Genomic DNA, 20,667 nt, shown 5'->3' on the forward strand with positions numbered 1-20,667 from the left:
ACAATACGAACTGAAAAGCGTAAGGCGTCACATCAGGGCAACGCTCTTCTGAGGCAATTCCTGCTTCATTTTGTAATGACCTAGACTCTCTCTTGCTAGTATTTTGATATTTCTCCAAGCCCTATTCAGGTACACACCATCATTTAAGTTCTCCAAAGCTGTAAACTCTGTTTGAAATTTCAACTTGTTACTGTTCTTTAACTTTCATCTATCTTAGCAGCTTGAGACTTCATTTTTCCATATCGGATATCTGTGTTGTTCGTTGACTTATTGTCAGGGTCTCCTTCAGTTTTGCAACCACCGCATATTGATCAATGTCATAGCCAGCTCTTTTGTATTATCTGGCATTAAGAAGGTAAAATGTAAAGTACTGTGCTTAACTAATTAAGCACTACGCCATGAAGGCGTATGGGGGGAGTGAATTTATAAATCCACGTTTCATTGATCTCGGCATTAGTTGGAGGTGAGTGGTCAGCTTTACGCTCCGACCGCTTTACTCCCGGGGAAAGAGTCCCCGGTACCCATTGGATAGGAGGCTGGGTGGGCCCCAGATCCGGTCTGGACGCTGCGGAGAAGAGAAAATTCTTGACCCTACCGGGACTCGAACTCCGACCCCTCGGTCGTAGCTAGTCGCCATACTGACTGCACTAATCGAAGTGGCAAGATTTTATTCTTGGCAAATAGATTTTCTGACGTGGCAAAAATTGCTACTCTTAACACCATTGCCGTTATTAATTTCATGTAACCTCTCATTCCCAGCACTGAAAGATTATCTCTTATCTCACTCCCTCTGTTCTGTGGAAGAGTTTACTTCAATTGAAAATGTTTCAATACTGCAAACTTGTATAATGACTTTTTGTCATAGTTACATAATAACCTTATAATCTAAAAAGACTGTAAGTAACCGTAAGAACGAACTACGTATTTATATTTATAATTGTATTAAATGTATATGACATGGCCTACATTCCTGACTTAATCTCATAACTTATCTATGGATTATAAATAAATTCTAAGTCTAAATCTAATTCTTCATCTACACAACAATTTACACCAGTTGTAAAGTAAAAAAGTAAAGCTATTCCTGTAACAGGCCGTGCAGGCCCAAAGGGTTGTGAGACGTTGAGGGTCCCACATTATCTAGACAATCGGCTCAAAGATGGCGGTAAGGTTGTCAGCCTTACGCGCCGGCCGTGCTTTACTCCCCAGGAAAATTATTTAATTAATTCCTGGTACTCATTTCTGTTAGAGGCTGGGCAAACCCCAGGGCCTAGTGCGGCTGGAAGGAATTGAAAAAATCCAGTGACCTCATTGGGACTTGAAATTTACATCAGTTGCAAATTCTTAAATAGTGTAACAATGTATGAAGAAAATACTTCACAAAATAATTTTTCTCTGTATAATATATGCTTACCAGATGTTACAGGCCGCGCCATAGCTCAAGCGGTTAGTCGCTAGCTTCCCACCGCGGCAGCCCGGGTTCGATCCCGGGTCTGGTCAAGTGGGATTTGTGGTAGACAAAGTGGCGCTGGGGCAGGTTTTCTCCGAGTACTTCGGTTTCCCCTGCCAATCTTCACTCCACCAATTGCTCCACAATCACCCTCACCTATCATCTGGGGCTGGTACAATAGGCCAAAAGTGGTCGCAGTTCAAGGGACTTAGTCCCACCCCACTAGCAATAAAGAAAAACAGATGTGTGCAAATAGCTGAAACATCTATGTATTCTTATTGATCTTGTTATTCAGCATTATGTTCATATAATACGTTTACATTCTAAATCACTGGCTTTGTATTATGAAGGATCTGTGGAACATAAATAACTTCAAATTTGCTGGATTTGAGGATCTTACAGTGGTGGCTATGAAGGGCACTATTTTCTGGAACGTTACGCCATATGGGACCTTTTTCTCCGATAGCTTACTCCTAGATCCTGAACGATCCTGAAGACCGCTGAAGACAGAGGAAATACGAGTACTAACGTCTATGGAATTACACAGCGTTACATCCCAGAACACAGCACTCTTCAAATTTCAATAAATTCAATTAAGATGTCGCTAGTCGCCGTAGCCATGACGTGGCCCTGCTTAGCAGGGCCACTCACCAAAACAGCTCGGCGTAGTTGTCTCTTTATCTCCAATGCACAGATTCGTGGATCGTTCTGCCACTCGCAGCTAACTGCTAGACGGTGCACAATGTTGAGACAAGTTTTTGTTCTAATCGCTATCGTCCATTTTTATTACGGAATATATTATGATTTATCATACGTAAAATTTCCACCTGCCTTTCTCAGAGGTGGGTTTTTCGACGCAATAAGCAGATTTAAATATCTTACATTTTGGAATATGGTAAGAAATTATTATATCATGCACACTAATGTTCTTTAAATACGTTTACATTAAGATATATGTAAGGGTGAATATTGTAACTGTAGTAAAAAACTATTCTATAACAATACCTCGAAACAAACGAGCCACTGCACTGCAACCATAAGTGAGCAGCGCGGGTTGTGATTTATACAATACAGCATTTTTCTGAGGTTAACCAAGTGAAGTGTAGATGAACCATCATGTCTTTCCAGCATATAAGTACAAGCCCGTAAACTTGACAGTGGCAGAGTTTATTGACAATATTACAATTCATAATGTTATGCATTAGATATATTAATCATCCGAAGCGGAATTCATACTGAGCGGTATAAAACTGCTTACACAACGCTGCCATATTAATTTATAGAACAACCAACGTAGCAATTGTAAAATTTAATTTGTAATATTGAAAGTCAATTTATATAAGAAAACATGTTAAATGGTTATGGAGTTCGTAAGCATGTAAAAATATAATTATTTTTAAACAGTATATACTCTTGTTTGTGTGCATGGTGTTATCTAATACATTTATAATAAATTCTTCTCATGCTTAATGTTGGCAATGATGTTCGTACGTCGATTCGCCGCTAGTAGACAGCTATAGGTCGCACAGCAGCAGAGCTGGCTGTGTGCTGTAAGCTGATGAGAAAGTTGATGTTTTGAAAATAGTTGGTAGATAATACAGTAACCTTTTTCTTTTTCTTCCCGGAAACTTCTTGTAATACCAACCATAGTATGACAAACGCAGCCTGCAGTAGTTGGTGGCCTTGCGCTTTCAAGATGTCGAGCAAACACGGGGAGAAAGAAAGCCAGAGTAATGCAGGCCTTTACAAAGTCATACGTGCTTTAATTCATCTTCTCGGCTGTCTTCAATTTTCGTATAGCGTTTATTATGATTGGAATTACGTAGTTATTCCAATTTCAGTTAGTCGGATGGGATCTGGATATGGTGGGAAGTTGAAATTCCTAACATTTTGGGATGCGGTTAGTTTCTTTTAAATTCTTGCACATTCGAATGAAAATTATGCTTGTAAGAAGCAACACGGCTACAAAGGCGATGGTGCCATTCCCAACTGCCTAAATTTTTACTATATTATTTGGTATTTATTTATTACATGCCATGCAATATAAACTAGTGAAACGGACAGTGAAGAATACAGAAGCCACCGACATGGTTATGATTACCTAATTCGTAGGGATGTATAACATTTAATGCTGACTTACTTTACAGATACTGCAGTCAGTGTACTTCACCATTTGTCTTCTGAATGATACTGTTGGAAGCAATGAGATAAGTATTAGGCAGAAGCCCCTCATTCGCAAGATTAAGGACTACATGTATGCAACTGTTGCATTTCCTGTGGCAATGGTGAGCGAATTAAATTACTGTTATGATTAGGCATAATCACTTAGCTCATGAAAATTAGAGTTTTAACTGGTCTTTCATTTCAGTTTGTGGGTGTAACATTCTGGGCTCTGATGGCAATTGACCGAGAGCTTGTGTTCCCAAAAGCATTGGATGATTTTTTTCCATCATGGCTAAATCATGTAATGCACACTAATATCGTGATCTTCACATTACTTGAGATGATTATATCTTTCCGTGTGTATCCAAAACGGTCGGAGGGGTTCACTGGACTGTTCGTGTTCACAGCCATTTACTTTATCTGGTAAGTTTAGTTACAGCAGGAAATATGTGGTGGTCAGCAACCTCCAACCCAGGGTAGGTCAGTTATCATACAGCTGTGCAGTGCTCCTTGCTTGTTTAGGATTTTTTGTTTTAGGTGTAGTAACCATGATAAAAGCTCTGACCTAGTGGCATGTTAAGTGTTAGTGGGGTCTACATAAAATCAGATTAGATAACATGAACTTCTAGGAAGAGCTGATCACCTGATTTCCTTTCATATGATGCAGAACAGATGTAATACAACACGTCCAACAATTCTTCTATTGTTGCATGCATATTTGTTGCTGCAGGAATGCATTTACCGAGCTGTTGCCTAGCAACAGTAGGGGGAGATTTACAGACACAGGCAGCAAGATGATCTCATAAGCCTTCTTGTATTTTTTCAAAATAGGAGAAATAGGCAGAAAAATGGCAGGGGAATTGTGATTCTACACCATATAATGCAAAATATGCTTGTAAAAATTATTAGGTTAGAAAAATTACCTGAATTAACCTATTTCTTTATAGTCCCTTAGGAATAATGGACTTACTGACCTGATATATTGTCATTTATATGCCCTATAGTAAGGACAGGTGTTGAAAGTCTTGCTATAATTTCATGTTTGTAAGCATGAAATAATGTTGCAGAAAATATTTCTGAATCCTTACATTGTAACAGCAGTTTGTACTAACTGTAATAATATCTCTTTCTCTTATGTGTGTGTCATATCAGATTGTATGTGAAAATTATTTTATATTATATTTGGGTATTTATTTTTAGGTTTTGTAATATGAACATATGGCTTGTTTCAGGGTTCATGTGATTTTTGCAAAGTCTGGTGCTTGGGTGTATCCAGTGCTTGAGATTCTCAACTGGTGGCAACGAATCATTTTCTTCTTAATATGTCTAGGCTTGCAAGCGGGCCTGTACATCGTTGGAGAAACTCTCAATAAAGCAAAATGGGGTAAGACCTATACTGATGATTATTTGACATTCATTACTGGCAACATAAACGCACTTTTTAGTTTCTTGACCAATTATAATTTTTAATTGATTCATCATGTATTATTAATTAATTAATTATACATTTTTTGTCTTGAGATATACCAACTGATTTACTAGTAAATTAATAATAAATGTGTAATTTGAAGTCTGAACAAAGATAAAATTTGTTAGTTTTGAGGTTTTCACGGCGATGACAATGAAGAAAGTCGTCTTCTGGGTTTAGGCACCGTGTATTCTTCGTTTTGGCCGACGTTTCGGAGGAACGTAGCGCCTCCATCTTCGTCGATGGATAGCCTCCCCATAGAGGAATACTATGTAAGTTTTGAGGTTTTCACGGCGATGACAATGAAGAAAGTCGTCTTCTGGGTTTAGGCACCGTGTATTCTTCGTTTTGGCCGACGTTTCGGAGGAACGTAGCGCCTCCATCTTCAGAGCAGTTGAATGGCTTGGAATGCGGAGAGCAGTAGCAGAGCAGAGCATTCCAAGCCATTCAACTGCTCTGAAGATGGAGGCGCTACGTTCCTCCGAAACGTCGGCCAAAACGAAGAATACATGGTGCCTAAACCCAGAAGACGACTTTCTTCAAAGATAAAATTTGTTTATGATATTTTCCAGTTAGGTAACACAAACATACCAGTGGATAGAGCAGTCAGATCTTGTGGCATAAAAATCCAGAATTCTAATAATAACAACTATAATCATGCCATTAGCATGGAAAGGATAATGCATTTTTTCCTTTCATTCATCAAAACTAACATACTTTATACATCATGTTTCTAGACATAACAAACATGTTTTTAAAGAAATTTACTATGTTACGGAATGTTACACTGTGTAGTCTGGTAGGCATTTGAAGATGGGGGCTGTAGATTCCAGAGAAATACTGGTAAATGTCTGTCAGACTGCACAGTATCACTTCAGAGTCCTGAGAGATCCTTACATCTCATGTTTTCAAAGAATGTATGCCATTTTCAGCATTGTTCAGTTTTGCACAAGTATCTTTTTTTTTTTCAGTTCCTCTTTTGTTTCACCAGTTTATCTCATAAATTATCATTGTCATGTAATATTTATGCTAAAATGAATTAGTTACATATTCTTTGGAAAAGAGAAAGGTTGAAGCAAATAATATAATGTAGGTCTCTAATAGTAGATTCTAAACGTTCAACATGACATCAATCAAATGGAGTTTCTGTAGTGTAATAAAGCTGATCAACTTTGATTCTCGTTGACAAAATATAAATTAAAATTCAGGAAATTATAATTAAAACCTGTAGCTTGACATAGCTGTTCCTTTGATAGCTGATTATCGTAAGGTTCCTTAAATTTGCAACAGAACTTTTATATTATCAAAATTTTCACATGAAGTAAAGTGAAAGTTGTCCCTGTGCTTAACTAATTAAGCACTACACCATGATGATGTATGGGGGAGTGGATGTATAGATCTACATTTTTTTTTTACCTCGGCACTAGCTGGACTAGCTGGAGGTATGTGGTCAGCTTCACGCCCCCACCAATTTAACCCTGGGGAAAGAGCCCACAGTACCCATTGGATAAGCAGCCTCCGTAGCCTAGGGGTAACATTTCCACCTCATGACTCAAGGTACGCGGGTTCAAACCCGGCGGAGGTCGTGGAATTTTTAAGGGCGGAAAAATTCAGGGAACAAGTCCTCCGGGAGGGACTTTAAGCCGTGTGTCCTGTGTCGTAGATTTACGGCATGTAAAAGAACCTCATGTCTCTAGGAGACCTCTGAGCTGAATTACAGGCCCTTTCCCGCCCAAGTAGTCTCCAATGCCTCTGGTGGATGGGGTATGGCGACAGTGTAGAAATTAAAGGGGACGCACAATGGACCAATAACTGGTCTAAGTGCATGGGGAAACCCACCCCCTCTTATAATACGAATACGAATACCCGTTGGATAGGAGGCTGGGTGGGCCCCAGAGCTGGTCTGGATGATGTGGAGAGGAGAAAAAAGTTGCTCCTACAGGGACTCCAACCCCTCAGTCGTCCAGCCCGTAGCCAGACATAGTTTCAGTCTTTTCATGATAATCATAATTCAGAATTTCCAAGATGTTTGTGAAAGGGCCATTATATGAAGGTGATCTGTCAATATTTACTGTAACTCCTATACTAAATTTATATGACAGTGTTCTCCACCTGTGCACACATGGGAACAGTATGAACTACATATTCACTGTGTATAGTCTTGGTATATTTTGTACAAATACTCTGTGCTTTATTCTTTTCAGGGAAAGTACAAAAGCTACTGGAGAGTGGCAGAAGTTCCAAGAAAAAGTAAGTGCATGTGGCTGCAAAAATGATTTTATATTAGCGTGCCCATGCAGAAAAATGTGCACTGTAATTTCAGAAACTACTTTTGTTGTTTGTGGTGGTTAAATTTAAAATCTCTGTAGATTCTTTGGTTTATGCATAATTTTTATGACCTTCAGAACATGATTCTGGTGGGCAGGTCATATAAAGAAAATTGTATTCACACACTGAAATGGCCTGTCTTTGGAATTTCACATACGTAAAGCTGTGGTAATCTGTAATTTCTTGAATGGGTGAGTACTCAGCAAAGTTATCTCAAAATAAATACAAATGAAAGTACATAATCACTACTGTGATTGCTACAAAATAGATGATAATTAAATACTCATTATTGTGACGGTCTGAAAGCTCTACTTATGGAACAAATAATGGGAAAAGTAATTGAATTGAAATTAAACGCATGCATGTAATTAACAATTTTCCCAGGTCTGCCTCTCTAAGAGTAACATCTTTTGTCACTCGCTGTTTGGGAGAAATAACAGGACAGGCTGACAGATGGGCAGATGTTGGCAATTATATATATATATATGACAGTGCAAAATGGTTGATCAAGGAGTAATAAAGAATTCATATAAATGTCGTTAATGATATATCAGTAGTTCATGGGAGTTCTAAAGTTTTATTATTTTACATGATATTGAAGTATAATATGTGGGGAGTGGTTTAGTAGCATGGTAGCTAAAACTATTGTGGGAGCTGGTATGCATTGTCATCACATACAGTATATATTACCTTTGTGTAATTTAATGCAGACATAAGACTTACACTATGAATCAAAAGTAATTATAGTAAAATAAGACTTGGGCTTCAAATTAAAACTTAAATATATGTATATTTTGTTTTAAAGAAGTACAAGATCAAAACTCTGTAGGCACTATGTGTTCACATAACTTTTTATTTGTGTCGTTGATTATGGTAGTGAAATACTGTAGTCGTTTGACTGTTGTCAACTCCGATAGCAATAATGCAGTACCTTATTTCTTATGTGACTTAAAGTCTTAAAGATGGGTGACCATGACCTTCAACATGGCATGTGATAAAAACATCACTGGATTGTTGTATTGTATGTAAATTAATTGTTGTAGCTTAGCATGAACAATCTTAAAATGTAGTCGCATACAGAAATAGGATCTTGCATATTGAAGAAAGCATTCCATAGGCTCTGTTGATACAGAATTATTAAGGATTGAATCTCTGCTATGTATAAGAGATTTAAAAAGTAACGACTGATAGTGTGTATTTCTAAGATACAAGAATAAACTGCAACAAACAAAAATGGATGAAGAGGTGTGTTGAACCTCAAAAAATTTTGACTAGGTCTCTTAAAGTATGGGTAGGAAGTGGAAGTACTTGTAGAATTGGTGTGTTAATACTACTTTCTGAAGAAATGTAGTGATACAGTTATGTTATCTTACATCACTAAAACCCAGTTTCTACCTTAAGTTATAGATTTTAAGATTATATCAGAATTCCACCCACAAATTTACAGAATATAAAACCTGAACATCAGATGCCCTAGTTATGTTGCCTAATGTAACTGAATTCTCAATTTAATTTTGAATTAATAACATGCCAGCTGAAATATTTAAGTAACTCCAGTAGGCAGCTTACTGTTTATTTGTGCAGTTCTTGATGCTGATCAGTATGTAACCGTGCTAAGGAGAACAGATATGAAAGAAACATGTAACAGAATGAAGAAAGCAGTCTTCTGGGATGTGGCGCCATGTATATATTGTGTTAACCAATGTTTTGGAGGAATGTATCGCCTCCATCTTCAGGGTAGAAGAGAAACCTCTGGGACAAGATGCCAGACCCTCAAGGCCATGCAAGTCCATGCCCAACTCACATAGCAACCCCCAAGCCTTCCAATTAACCTTGCCTTTCTCCCCCGACACAATATTCTATACCTGCTCTAGCCTGCTACCTGCTGGCCCACCTCCCCAGACCCTTCCCCTCTCCTCTCTGCTGATTTCCCATGTAGCCCCTCTCCCTTCCCTTCCTGCTCTTATACATCTGGTTTATTCTTGACATTAGTCAATTTGCACCTCCTCACGCTGGTTCTTCGCTTGTGGATTTTCTTCTTTTTTCTTCTATCTTGAAGAGGGAGGCGATACATTCCTCTGAAACGGCGGTTAACACAATATCTACATGGCACCACATCCCAGAAGACTGCTTTCTTCAGTCACCGCCATGAAAACCTCAAATATTACATGTAACAGAATATTCTATAATGATATGTTAATATGGTCTTTGACTTAATTTTCCAAATCATTCTCATATTACATTTGGTCAACAGGCACTGGTACAGGTTCTGATTTGTTATTAAAATATGAAATGTCCTAAAGAAAAGTATGTAATAAAGACAATCAGAATATTTGTACAGAATTTGTAGTTCTGTCAATATAGATCACTAAATCTGCATTTGTTGATAAGTCACTATTTCAACATCATTAGCTTTCTTTTTTTTTATTTCAGAACAGACTGAAATCATGTTAGGTCTTCATGACTGCCATAAATTGAATTTTATTTGAGCTGAAGAAGTTTTTTTACTCACAGCTTATGCTGTTACAGATAAATGCATAGCATGTTTTCCTGTGATATTCTGATTTAATTTCTAAGGTGACTGCACAAATGGGTTTTTGTAAACCCTTGCCTAACATAGAAATATGCATGTTGCATTTAATGTGTGTTAAATCCTAAGATGGCTACCCTGACTAGAGTTTGCTTAGGCTCTTAAGGTGAATGAGGGGATAGCACTGACCAATACTAATATCCTTCCTAATTAGTCATCTCCATAGTCTTTATAGAAATGTAACAGCATAAATTATCCTTAAAGAACAGTCTTATCAGCATAATCCTTTATACAAGAAAGGCGGAGACTGTAAATACAATTTCTGCAAAGAAAGAGTTTTGGAAGATTGTTATTGTCTTACAGCAGAAGCTGTGAGATTTTATAAGTAAATAGCTTGCTGGATTTGCTTTGAAATCCTTTAAATATTTTGAAACTGATATTTATATTCAAGAATAACTTGTTTATACCATACCAGTCCTAGAGCATGCATTCATCCAATTTTCATCACAGTGTTATTGAGTTTGAACAATGCATTTCAATGTTGTAGTTTCAGGAGGCCTATTTTATACATTTTTTATATTGGTGCTATTCATGTTTGAGTTTGTATTCATAATGTTTAAGCACTTCCTAATTACAGATTTAGTTGCCTATAAACCATTTCATAATGTAGTGCCAGTTCAGCTGAGTATTGCATCACTGAAAACTATTGTGTGGCCTTTTCTGGTAGATTTGAGTGTGCAGTGCATTAGCAACAAGAAACTTATGATGAAAAATGAAAAAAGCAATCTTTGGATTTCTATTTGCAATTGCAATGTAATGTATATTTTGTACTTCATAGTGTACTTAGGAGTTTGTTTACTTAATGTGGGATGAAAATGTGTAAGAAACCAATAAAGAATTTCATGTAAATGGTGTTGTCATTTGTTTACCCTGGAATCTCCATCGGTGTGCAAAAATAATTAAATTTGTTGAGATGTTCTAAGTATAACAAGTCTATGGCACAAATAAGTTTAAAACATCATATTTCAGACATTAAGACATTCTTTTAAGTACAGCATAGGAAGAAAACCTTCTGTTATGGCGTGAAGGGGGGCGTGCAGGTATCTCCACCGCTTCCGCCACTGTACCTCTCTTAAGCCGCCGCTACACCTCTCTTATGCCGTGATGACAGAGGGCGTGGGAATATCCCGCTGTGTCACCCTGTTTAGTATGCTGCCACCATCTTGTTATTTCAAGAAATCTAGTAAACTTATCATAGCTTGCGTCACTGTCCTGGCTTAACTCGTAATTCGCCGGAGCGTTGGGAGGTCCTGGAGTCGTCAAGGAAGAGGGTAACACTTAAGGAATTGCTAGGTTAAAGTAAACTCACACGCATGTCTATCCTATTCTATTTCTCTATGTCACTATATACATCTATATGCACTCTTACCGACGTTCGTCGGTTGTACTACACTGGATAATGAACCTGCAGTCATCATTGGTTCTACCTCCTGTCACCCTACTGGAGGGTATTCTACGCCTCGGTATCTCGAATGAACCTAGTCAATCTAGTTAGCCTATCTTTCCCTGTGGTTTTACACTTTACAATTATCACTGTTACACTTAATGTTCATGGCTATATGAAGTTGGTTTCACTTACTTGAGATGAGGAAATAGATGCTCGCCATCAGCAACCAGCGCACACTCACGGCCATCGCTCTCTCGGCGATAGCCTCCCCTGAACTCTAAGTTACTTAATATAAGTCAAAAGTCAAAAGGCAAAAGGTTTTTTGATTAAGTCTTCTAGGGTTTATATAACCTCTCTTTGCTGATTCTTTGAGTTCCGGGTAGGTGGCCTGCCCATTCTGACGTGATTTTGGCCTCCCTCATTGGTTGCCCATCGAGAAGGGGTTGACTCTTTCGGGTCTACCGCCTCCTCTGACTCAGCGTTTTCCTCCTGCCATAGTGTTTATGACCCACTTCATATAGCTCCTTCCTCAATGTCAGCGCTATTACACTGCCGGGTTAGCATTCTAATGACTCAGGCATTCCCTGTTACAATTCTTTGTAGACCTAAGCTTCCTGGTTCGTTTCATCATGGCAATTTCTTAATCTTACAGTCTAGCTACTATTATTCCAATTTTACCCCAAAAAAACTATATCTACAAGTACGTGACCTTTGCGCCATTACACCTTCTATGGAGGTAATGCATGTATTCATGGCCTATCAGTGACAGTCCATCAATAAATATTTGTAATAGCCTAAATGATATTTCCAGAGGAGATGAATCACTGCATATCACTCTATATAAAAAAATCTGTACCAGTGAACAAAAACTCTGAAATTACTGAATGTCAGGTTGCCACAGCAACTAACCGTTGAGAGTTGCAGGAACATAAGTGATGTAGTAGGTCACAAATGAGCAAGCAGACTTTTATTTCTAAAAAGGAATGTCTTTCTGTGGAATCAGCCTATAACAAATAGGATTCCTGTATTAATATTTTCAGTTTACCATTAATTTCAACAGGCTATATTCCAGTTCTCCAAAATTAATTGCGTCAGGTCAAAAGTACAGAATTTAATGATACGAATAATTCTACACGTATTTTTCAGAGTACGAGTCCAGAAGTTCGCTAAAATATTAACATGTTAAAATAGTTTATTAAATTTTCCCTGCCTGTCATCTGTCTTTGCACATGAAACAATGCCAAGAACCATTAAATGAATATTTTTTTCTGAAATTTGAAATTGAGTTTTAATAAAATTTGTCAACACATTCCAACAATGGTTAAAATTGAAGAAAAACCATAGCACTTTATAAGAACTACACATGTTTCTGCAGGTATCATTAGTATAACTTGCTCAATATTTATTGGAGTGAAGTGGTGCAAAGCAACTTGCAGAGAGATGTTTTATGTCCAATACACTTTTTCCACAAATTTTGCAATTTTCATAATAACAAATGATATGCTACATGTACATTTCCCAACTTCTATATTCAACACTCAACACTAGTCTTCTGAACATATGAAAATTACCAAGGTCTCTTATTCTCAATAATAATTAAATGAAGATACCTCCCATCTGAATGTACAGGTCTACAAGTATGTAAATATACAGGATGTTTCACGACTTTAGGGCATAACTGCAGGAGGTGATTTCCTAGGTCTTTGTGATCGAAAAAGTTCATATAAACATGTGTCCGATTTTGGACGGTTACGGAGTTATGACCATTTTAAACTCAGAATAAAAGGTAACGATTACTGAACATAAACGAAACAAAATAATAAACCAGCACAATACATGATACATTTAAAGTATTACTGTAAAGTTAACTTCGTGAAATTACCTTTAATTTGAATTGATTGGTGCTTAAAGCTGATTTTCGAAAATGCCACCGCCAGCTGTAACACAGGCTGCCGCTTGGTTGTGAACCGCATGGGTAGCACGTAGCAGCTTCAGCTGGCTGTTTCTTATGTGGTCAGCGGCGTCCAGAATGCAAGCAAGCAAAGCATCTCACGTTGCCACCTTCACACTGTAAACCAGTTCTTTCATCCATCCCCACACACAATAATCCAGTGGGCTTAAGTCTGGAGACCTGGCTGGCAATTCTTCACATACTCGTATGTGGACTGTGGTGTACCATATGAACAATGCCTTCTTCACTGACGCCTTCATTAACACCACGCTCGGCTGCAATACGAACAATTACCGATATCTCGCAATGCCTGGTAAACTCCAGTAAACACTCTCCGATTCGGAAACCGTTGCTGATATTCAGCTATGGCAAGAACTGAGTTACCGTCACAAAACCTGTACACATAAATCATATCTGCATACTCCTCAAATGAAAATGTAAATGGCATCATGAACGTAACAGACGCACCAAGATGAGAACTGTTCTGAACACCAGTAGCCGCCACACTAGCCATGGCCAGACATACCCATCACGCCTTAGGTACCTCTCAAGTGTCAAGATAACGAGAACGCTCTGTCTGTAGCTGGCTAAAAATCTAAAAATAGCGACCTGCCAGATGGTAGACGTTGTTCACACGAGGGCACATACGGGAATGAAAAAGCGGTCATAACTCTGTAACTGTCCAAAATCGGACACATGTTTATATGAACTTTTTTTGATCACAAGGACCTAGGAAATCACCTCCTGCAGTTATGCCCTAAAGTCCTGAAACACCCTGTATAACCACTAAAATAAAACTGCTACCACAGTATTCATACTTTGTTCTTAATCATAATAGATCAGTCTGTGTGTTTCAATTGTTTCAGCAAAATCACGATTAAGGAAAATGAACAAAACACAACACATATTCTTGACTGAGTTTATACTGGGCTGAAATCAGATCTGTTCAATACATCTGATGTAATGCTGTTATTATAAAATGACTCTGAAACACATATTAAACAAGTTAAACATATAACATTTTCTTCTAGTGTGTAATAACAATGGGCAGTGAGGCTTTAGCAGTGACTGCTTGCTCATTCAGTGCACAGTTTTGATATCTTGCCAATTTCTGTAAGTATGGTTGCATGCAGATTTAATGTTCATTTATTATAAGGAAAGAGTTACTGTGGTCTTAAATATTCAGTCCATCCAAACTAAGGGACCTCTGGAATTAAGGATTATCATATAAGCTACATTTTCTTTCCATATATGTAATTTCAAGATCATGAATGTTAGCATCTCATTCTATCTTCTGCGGAACTTGTTCAGTAAGAATGTTCTAATGTTTGGTACAAAACTGGACAGCTGTATGAACTTTTCTTAACTGGAATAAAACAGAACCAACACTACAGACTTTGAACGAGAAGACGAAAATGATAATAGCGTTTCCCATCTGAGCACAAGTTAAGGGAAATCATGTCACTTACAGATGGGGACAAGGCATTTAAAAGAAACTTCTTTCCTTGGTACATTTTAAAATTTTATTGTCCCCCAGCTTCTTGTGGAAGATATATCAACATATAAAAACAACGTATAAGCTACATGTTATATAAAATACACATATAAATGCACACACTTTGTATTCTTAAAATAATAGTCAGCTTAGACATTATGTATAAATAATGAAACAATATAAATTCATGGTCTACAAAAAGATGCTGAGAAATTTAATTACCTTACAATACTAGTTAAGAGAGATACAAAATTTCCTCCCTCAGGAAACCAGATCTAATTTTGTACTGCAATATATCAATCTTATTAGTTCTGATAATTCACTCAGATATAAATGCATATTATATAAATTTTATTTGAAAAGCATGATGGAAAGCATATGTTCATCAGAGTGCTGTGGCAGTGAATATATATGACAGTGAAGGAACTGTTGGAGGTAGTGTTTTCTAATCTGTCTGTAACAAAGCTACATAAAGAGAGCCAGTGAGAACCAATGCCAGAGCCATCAAGCACATAAACATTAGGAAGGGTCCTTGTTACTGGAGTCAGTAACCAAGAAATGAGTATGTGAAGACACAGCACTCTGCTATGGTAATTTGCAGATTATGAAAAATAATGAAAGTGTTGGAATTATCTGTAGTTCAAAGTAGTAAGTATCCAATGAACCAAATTACCAATCCGAACCAGGTGTCTAGTCACTAACCCATGACAGTACTAAAAATTCTGATATAAATCAAGTTTTTTAAAAATCTACAACTGTCCAAATACCACAATTATGAGCAATGTGGCAGTCCAATTTTATTACCTCAATCTCATTGGATGCAGTATTATCCCCCCCCCAAGAATCAAGGACATGAAATATTTACTTTATGGCCTCTATCTGAATGGCACATTAAAATGGTATTTAATTCTTCAAGTTCAGAGGTATTGTCCTAGATGGAGCAAATCTAATTTATACGATAGATTTTTGTGATTATAGAAATGAGTATTTAGAACAGGATGTCAGGGAATGGAAGTACTTGTAAAAGCAGCAAGCTTTTGTTACCCAGAGGAAGATCTGTCATAATAAAATTAGATATTTTTGTGTGGCCAAGCCTAATTCATTCAAACTGAATGTAAGATATGTGGTACTTGTAATTTACACCAAGTTTAATAGTATGTAAATTAAGTAATGATGCAAAGAACTCCAGGGCTCAACAGTTTATGTGTAATTACATAGTAATGATGAAAGGAATGGCATAAGACTGAATCCCTTCATGCTTCAGCCTCAAGTGGGTGGATTGTACCGGCCCCTGATGATGACAGCAATGGTAATGTGCATGGAGTATAGGTGGAATGATGATTTGGAGGGGAAAACCAAACTACACAGGGCAAAATTCTGCCCCAATTCCATTACAAATACCACAGAGATTGTTCTGGGAGTGAATACAGGGTTTTTATAAGAAACTGATGACTAATCACTAGAGGTATGTCATGGCTTTAATACATGGTATGTGAATAACATGTGTTATGTTAACACATACTGATATGCGTTACAAGTATGCCATCTGAAAGTAATAATAATCTTCATTTAAACTGAGGTACATACTTGTTTGAATACTACCTCTGCATGTAGTTTGTAGCTGCCCATGGATATATGTTAATATAAACATTATCACAACAGAATAGGTTTGCACTGAAGTTCAATGTTCTTGTCATCTGCACTTTTGCTTCTTGTGATATCCTTGCCTTGAGTACTCTTCCTTCTCTCTGGTCTGACCGGAGCTGCCACTAGATTGCTCACAGCAAGTTCTTTCATCAGCTGTTGTGCATTGTAACTGTAATTGAGCCCCCTGCTTCTTGAACCTGATGATACATTACCAGTCATCTTATTGATATGTGGAGACTGACTTTTCTCAGTACTTCTCGAACCTGATGATACATCACCAGTTACTTTACTGATAAGTGGAGACTGACTTTTTTGAATAAGTCTTTGTGGCTTTGGAGGAGGAACTGAAGATCGAGATGGAAGTGGAGATACTTGGGTACTTTGGCTTGTGTGTGTTCGTAGTGGGGAAGAGTGTGCTGCATTTGTTTCCTGCATTTCAATACAATCTATAGACAGCGAAGTCTGAGTCCCAACTTCACATGCACTTCCTAACTTGTCACCATTGGTGCTCTGGTTGCATGGTGCAACTTTTATCATACGAATTTTACCAGTTAAAAAGTTGTGTGGACTGCCAACTGATATGCCAGAATGGGAGGATAATACAGCTAGTCGAGATAACTCTGGGCAAAATGAAGTTGAACCGTCTGAAACACCTGCAACATCTACAGATGGCATGAAGTTTAGTTTTTGTAGTGGTTCATCATCAGATTCTTCAGTAAGGTACAATTTTACTTCATCGGGTATGTTCCTGTTCCTTAAATCTCCACAGTCATTTCTGCATCTGTTTGTCTCACTGGTTCTAATCTGATGTGCATAGTTGTCTCCATTCTTGATTTGATGACAGTTCAATTCACTGTTTGGCTTCCAATAACATTCACCAGCATTCCTATTATCCTTAATGCTGACACCTTTAATGTGGCACATTTCTACACTGTCATTCTTTTCAATGCTCATTTTCTTTCCTTTGGTACTTACATCATCCCTCCTACTGTCAATTCCATCCTGATGCAAGTCATTTGACATTCCCACTCTCTCCTCATTTTCTGCCCCTGATCCACCACTGCCCTCTCCTTCACTTTGGTTGACATCTTCTAACCCAACCTCATTAGCCTCTCCACACAGGATGATATCAAATTTCTTAGCTGGACCAGGCACCTTCTCATCACGATTTTGCTCTTCATCACTCAAATCAAGACTTCGGCCTGGCAGAGCAAATGGATTGACTTTTGAACTGTCCAGACCTGCATTTCCAGCTCTCCTCTTCCTTAAATTAGGAACAAATGAGGGGATATTCGTGTTGGCTAATGTCAAAGCTGATAGAATCTGTAATACCACAAAATGAATAATGAAGTATATGCATCATGCACATGGATAAATATATGAATATACACATATGAACATGCATACACAGGATACTGCTTAAATGAATTGTCCTGGGGCTTCTAAAATTTTTATAGTTTTCACCAGTTCACATCTGTTACATTTTAAATCAAGTCTACTTTAAGCCAAAATATTTTTAACCATCAACTTGCATGGAAATTTAATTGTTTGGTGGGGGGAGCAGGCCTCATGAGGATAAGGGCCCATCATGGTGGTGACAGGAAATAAACAAGAATATATCATTAATATAACAAATTTTCACAATTATAAGTATGTGTACACACTTCAAATTGAATATAAAGGGCCACCATCTTTCAGGGTCATTATTCTTACAAACGTTCCTCCATACCTTAATCGTGTATATTTACATCTAAAGATGGTTTACTGCAACACTAGGCAGGTTTTATACATTTCTTTATATAATATTAGTTCCACAATTTCAAGCCTTTCTTTCTTCTTGATTTTTTACATTTAAAGCAAGCAGAGGGGAAAGATCATAAAATCTTAAATCAAGAGTGAAGACAGTGGTAGCAAAATTGAAAGAGTGATGTAAAAATACACAACAAATTAATTTTACTATTATCATAGCCATAACAACAGAATATTCTGACTTCAGTATGAAAACTTTATCAGCTCCTAAATCACAAACTAACTGCAGTTGCAAATACTTGTATTAAATATGTTGTTGCGTATGCAAGGAAAGTTCCTAGATATGCAGCTTGCTTCATCCCTCGATGAAGATATGAGTGTTAATAAAATGCATTTATTGGTGTAGTGCATGCAGTTGTGACACTTATATACACATATCTTTCTACAGGACAGTCAGTATTTTCCTCTTAAAGACACAAAACCTTTTGCTATGCTTCTTGTGAAAACTCAATAGAGGCAGGTCTATTACACTACATGGAGCACTGACCAGCCAAGAACAACTCTACTTCTCTGAAACTTTGTCACTAGATAATTCAGACAAGTTCTGAAGACAAATTTAGGAAAGATATATTCACTCAAAGAATATTTACTTAAGGTGAAATGGTACAAATTGGACAGAAAAATATATATCTGAAGGTATTATATGGAAATCACTGGAATACTTACACCAAAGCAGCTCAGAAAGACATAAAATAAGAATCTATAATATGTACAATGGTTCTTTGAACACTCTGTATGGTAATGAAACATGCATGAGAAAAGCCAAATATAAATCCAGACTGAACAACATGCATGGAAAAACCATGAAAGGAATGAAGATTGTCAAAGATCTAAGGACTGAATTAATATTAACGAAAGCTTCAAACCACAAAAGCAAATAGCTTTGCTAGGATCAATAGGGTTCAGATATAGACAGACCTACTACCAAAATAATTACAAACAACAAACCAAATGGAACAAGGAGCTAAGCGTGACCTTTAAAAGGGATTATTGGATAACTCAGGCTCAGATGATTGACATGTGAGTGGTCTTAAGTGATGATGATCACTCAGAAAGAATAAGTAAACTACAAAACAAAGAAACCTAGTCATAATTATCCCAGTGTGTGATACTCAAATATGAAATGGATATGTGAAACACATGTCTCAGCATTCTCAGTGATATATGTCTCACCTGGGTTCCTAGCTGACTTTCCTGTGATGTTGTGCTACCTTTGCGAACAAAGAGTGGACCTACACGGCTGTTTCGGCTGCGTCCAAACTCTCTTCTTTGCCTCCTGTTACGAGCTTTTCTGCCTCTACCACCAGAAACTGCAGCGGATGCTCTAGGCATAGGAGTAGCTGCAGCCTTTCGTGTGGCTGTCATTTCCGCAATCTGCACAGACACCTGAGAGTCCAGCGAGTGGCGACGTGATTCCACAGACACCCTGACAAACAAAAATTATCTCTTTCTCTCATTTGGACATGACCTCAAACTGTAGGAAAATTAGGAATGCACAAAATAATCCAGATACGCAATTCAAAATGCACTGTACTGTATTCTCAAAACAGAATTAATGACCCTTAAACAATCAGCTATGTAAAACTGCTGAAGATTTAGAAAGTGACATAAAAGATTTTAAGAGACTTACAAACATAGGATAAGTGTAAATGAAAATGATTATAATTCACACAATATTTTTATATGTAGAAAATGACTCCAGTCATCTAAATACACACAAGAATTATGAGCAACTGAAATACTTCACGCAATCTAATGTAAAAATTTAAGTACCATAAAGTACATTACAGACATTACTTTTAGAAATCAGAAAATAAATGTACAAATGGACTTACAAATCAACTCAACTGCACTGGTAATTCATAACTAAATGCAGAAAATAACTGTATTCATCTGCATGCCTTACATCCAAACTTGAGGACAATCACCAGTCACATGAAAATTAGAAGATTCTCCATCAGTCTGTGACTGGCTGACATATGGTGTTCCAGGTGGCTGGCTGCTATTACATGGATACATATTGATTTATCTTTAATTCTGATATTAGTAACAGCGATTAGGATCAAATCCAATATCCTCGGAACACTAAATATGTATGTTAACTATCAGAATAGTGCTATTAAAACTAAGAAAAAAGAATAGAAAGTATCTGTCAGTATGCCAAATAATCAGAAGACAGGATTAAAGCCAACTCAAAAACAGTGTACAGTCAACTCTCGATTATCCGGGCTAATGGTGGGGATGGAAGTCACGGTTAATCGAAAACCCGGTTAAGCCAAATTTTATTATACGGGCTGGACGACTGTGAAGGGTCGGAGTTCGAGTCCCGGTAGGGTCAAGAATTTTAACTTCTCCAAATCGTCCAGACCGGCTCTGGGG

General features: G+C 37.5%; 2 protein-coding genes across 3 annotated transcripts in view; one reads left to right on the top strand and one right to left on the bottom strand.

Annotated features, from left to right (window-relative positions):
* Window positions 1–2,101: 2,101 nt before the first annotated feature.
* On the top strand, window positions 2,102–8,609 carry LOC111869026 (androgen-induced gene 1 protein). 2 transcript variants are annotated; one of them, XM_023860209.2, is made up of 5 exons: window positions 2,102–2,345; window positions 3,598–3,735; window positions 3,819–4,036; window positions 4,846–4,997; window positions 7,286–8,609. In XM_023860209.2, the coding sequence occupies exons 1-5, from the start codon at window positions 2,193–2,195 to the stop codon at window positions 7,333–7,335; spliced, it is 711 nt and encodes a 236-aa protein (XP_023715977.1). In that variant the 5' UTR covers window positions 2,102–2,192; the 3' UTR covers window positions 7,336–8,609. The 2 variants fall into 2 exon arrangements, with proteins under 2 accessions (XP_023715977.1, XP_023715976.1); XM_023860208.2 differs by lacking the exon at window positions 2,102–2,345 and adding an exon at window positions 3,020–3,350.
* A 6,237-nt stretch (window positions 8,610–14,846) lies between these two features.
* Window positions 14,847–20,667, bottom strand: part of LOC111868991 (protein smoothened) — a 29,463-nt gene continuing 23,642 nt past the window's right edge. Inside the window, exons 13-14 of the mRNA XM_033753254.1 lie at window positions 19,462–19,714; window positions 14,847–17,802 (exon numbers count right to left, since the gene is read on the bottom strand). Of these exons, the coding sequence (XP_033609145.1) occupies window positions 16,486–17,802; window positions 19,462–19,714 (1,570 nt within the window). The 3' untranslated portion in view covers window positions 14,847–16,485. The remainder of the gene's footprint in view (window positions 17,803–19,461; window positions 19,715–20,667) is intronic.

Source organism: Cryptotermes secundus, unplaced genomic scaffold (assembly GCF_002891405.2).
Source record: "Cryptotermes secundus unplaced genomic scaffold, Csec_1.0 scaffold70, whole genome shotgun sequence".
Classification (NCBI taxonomy): Eukaryota; Metazoa; Arthropoda; class Insecta; order Blattodea; family Kalotermitidae; genus Cryptotermes; species Cryptotermes secundus.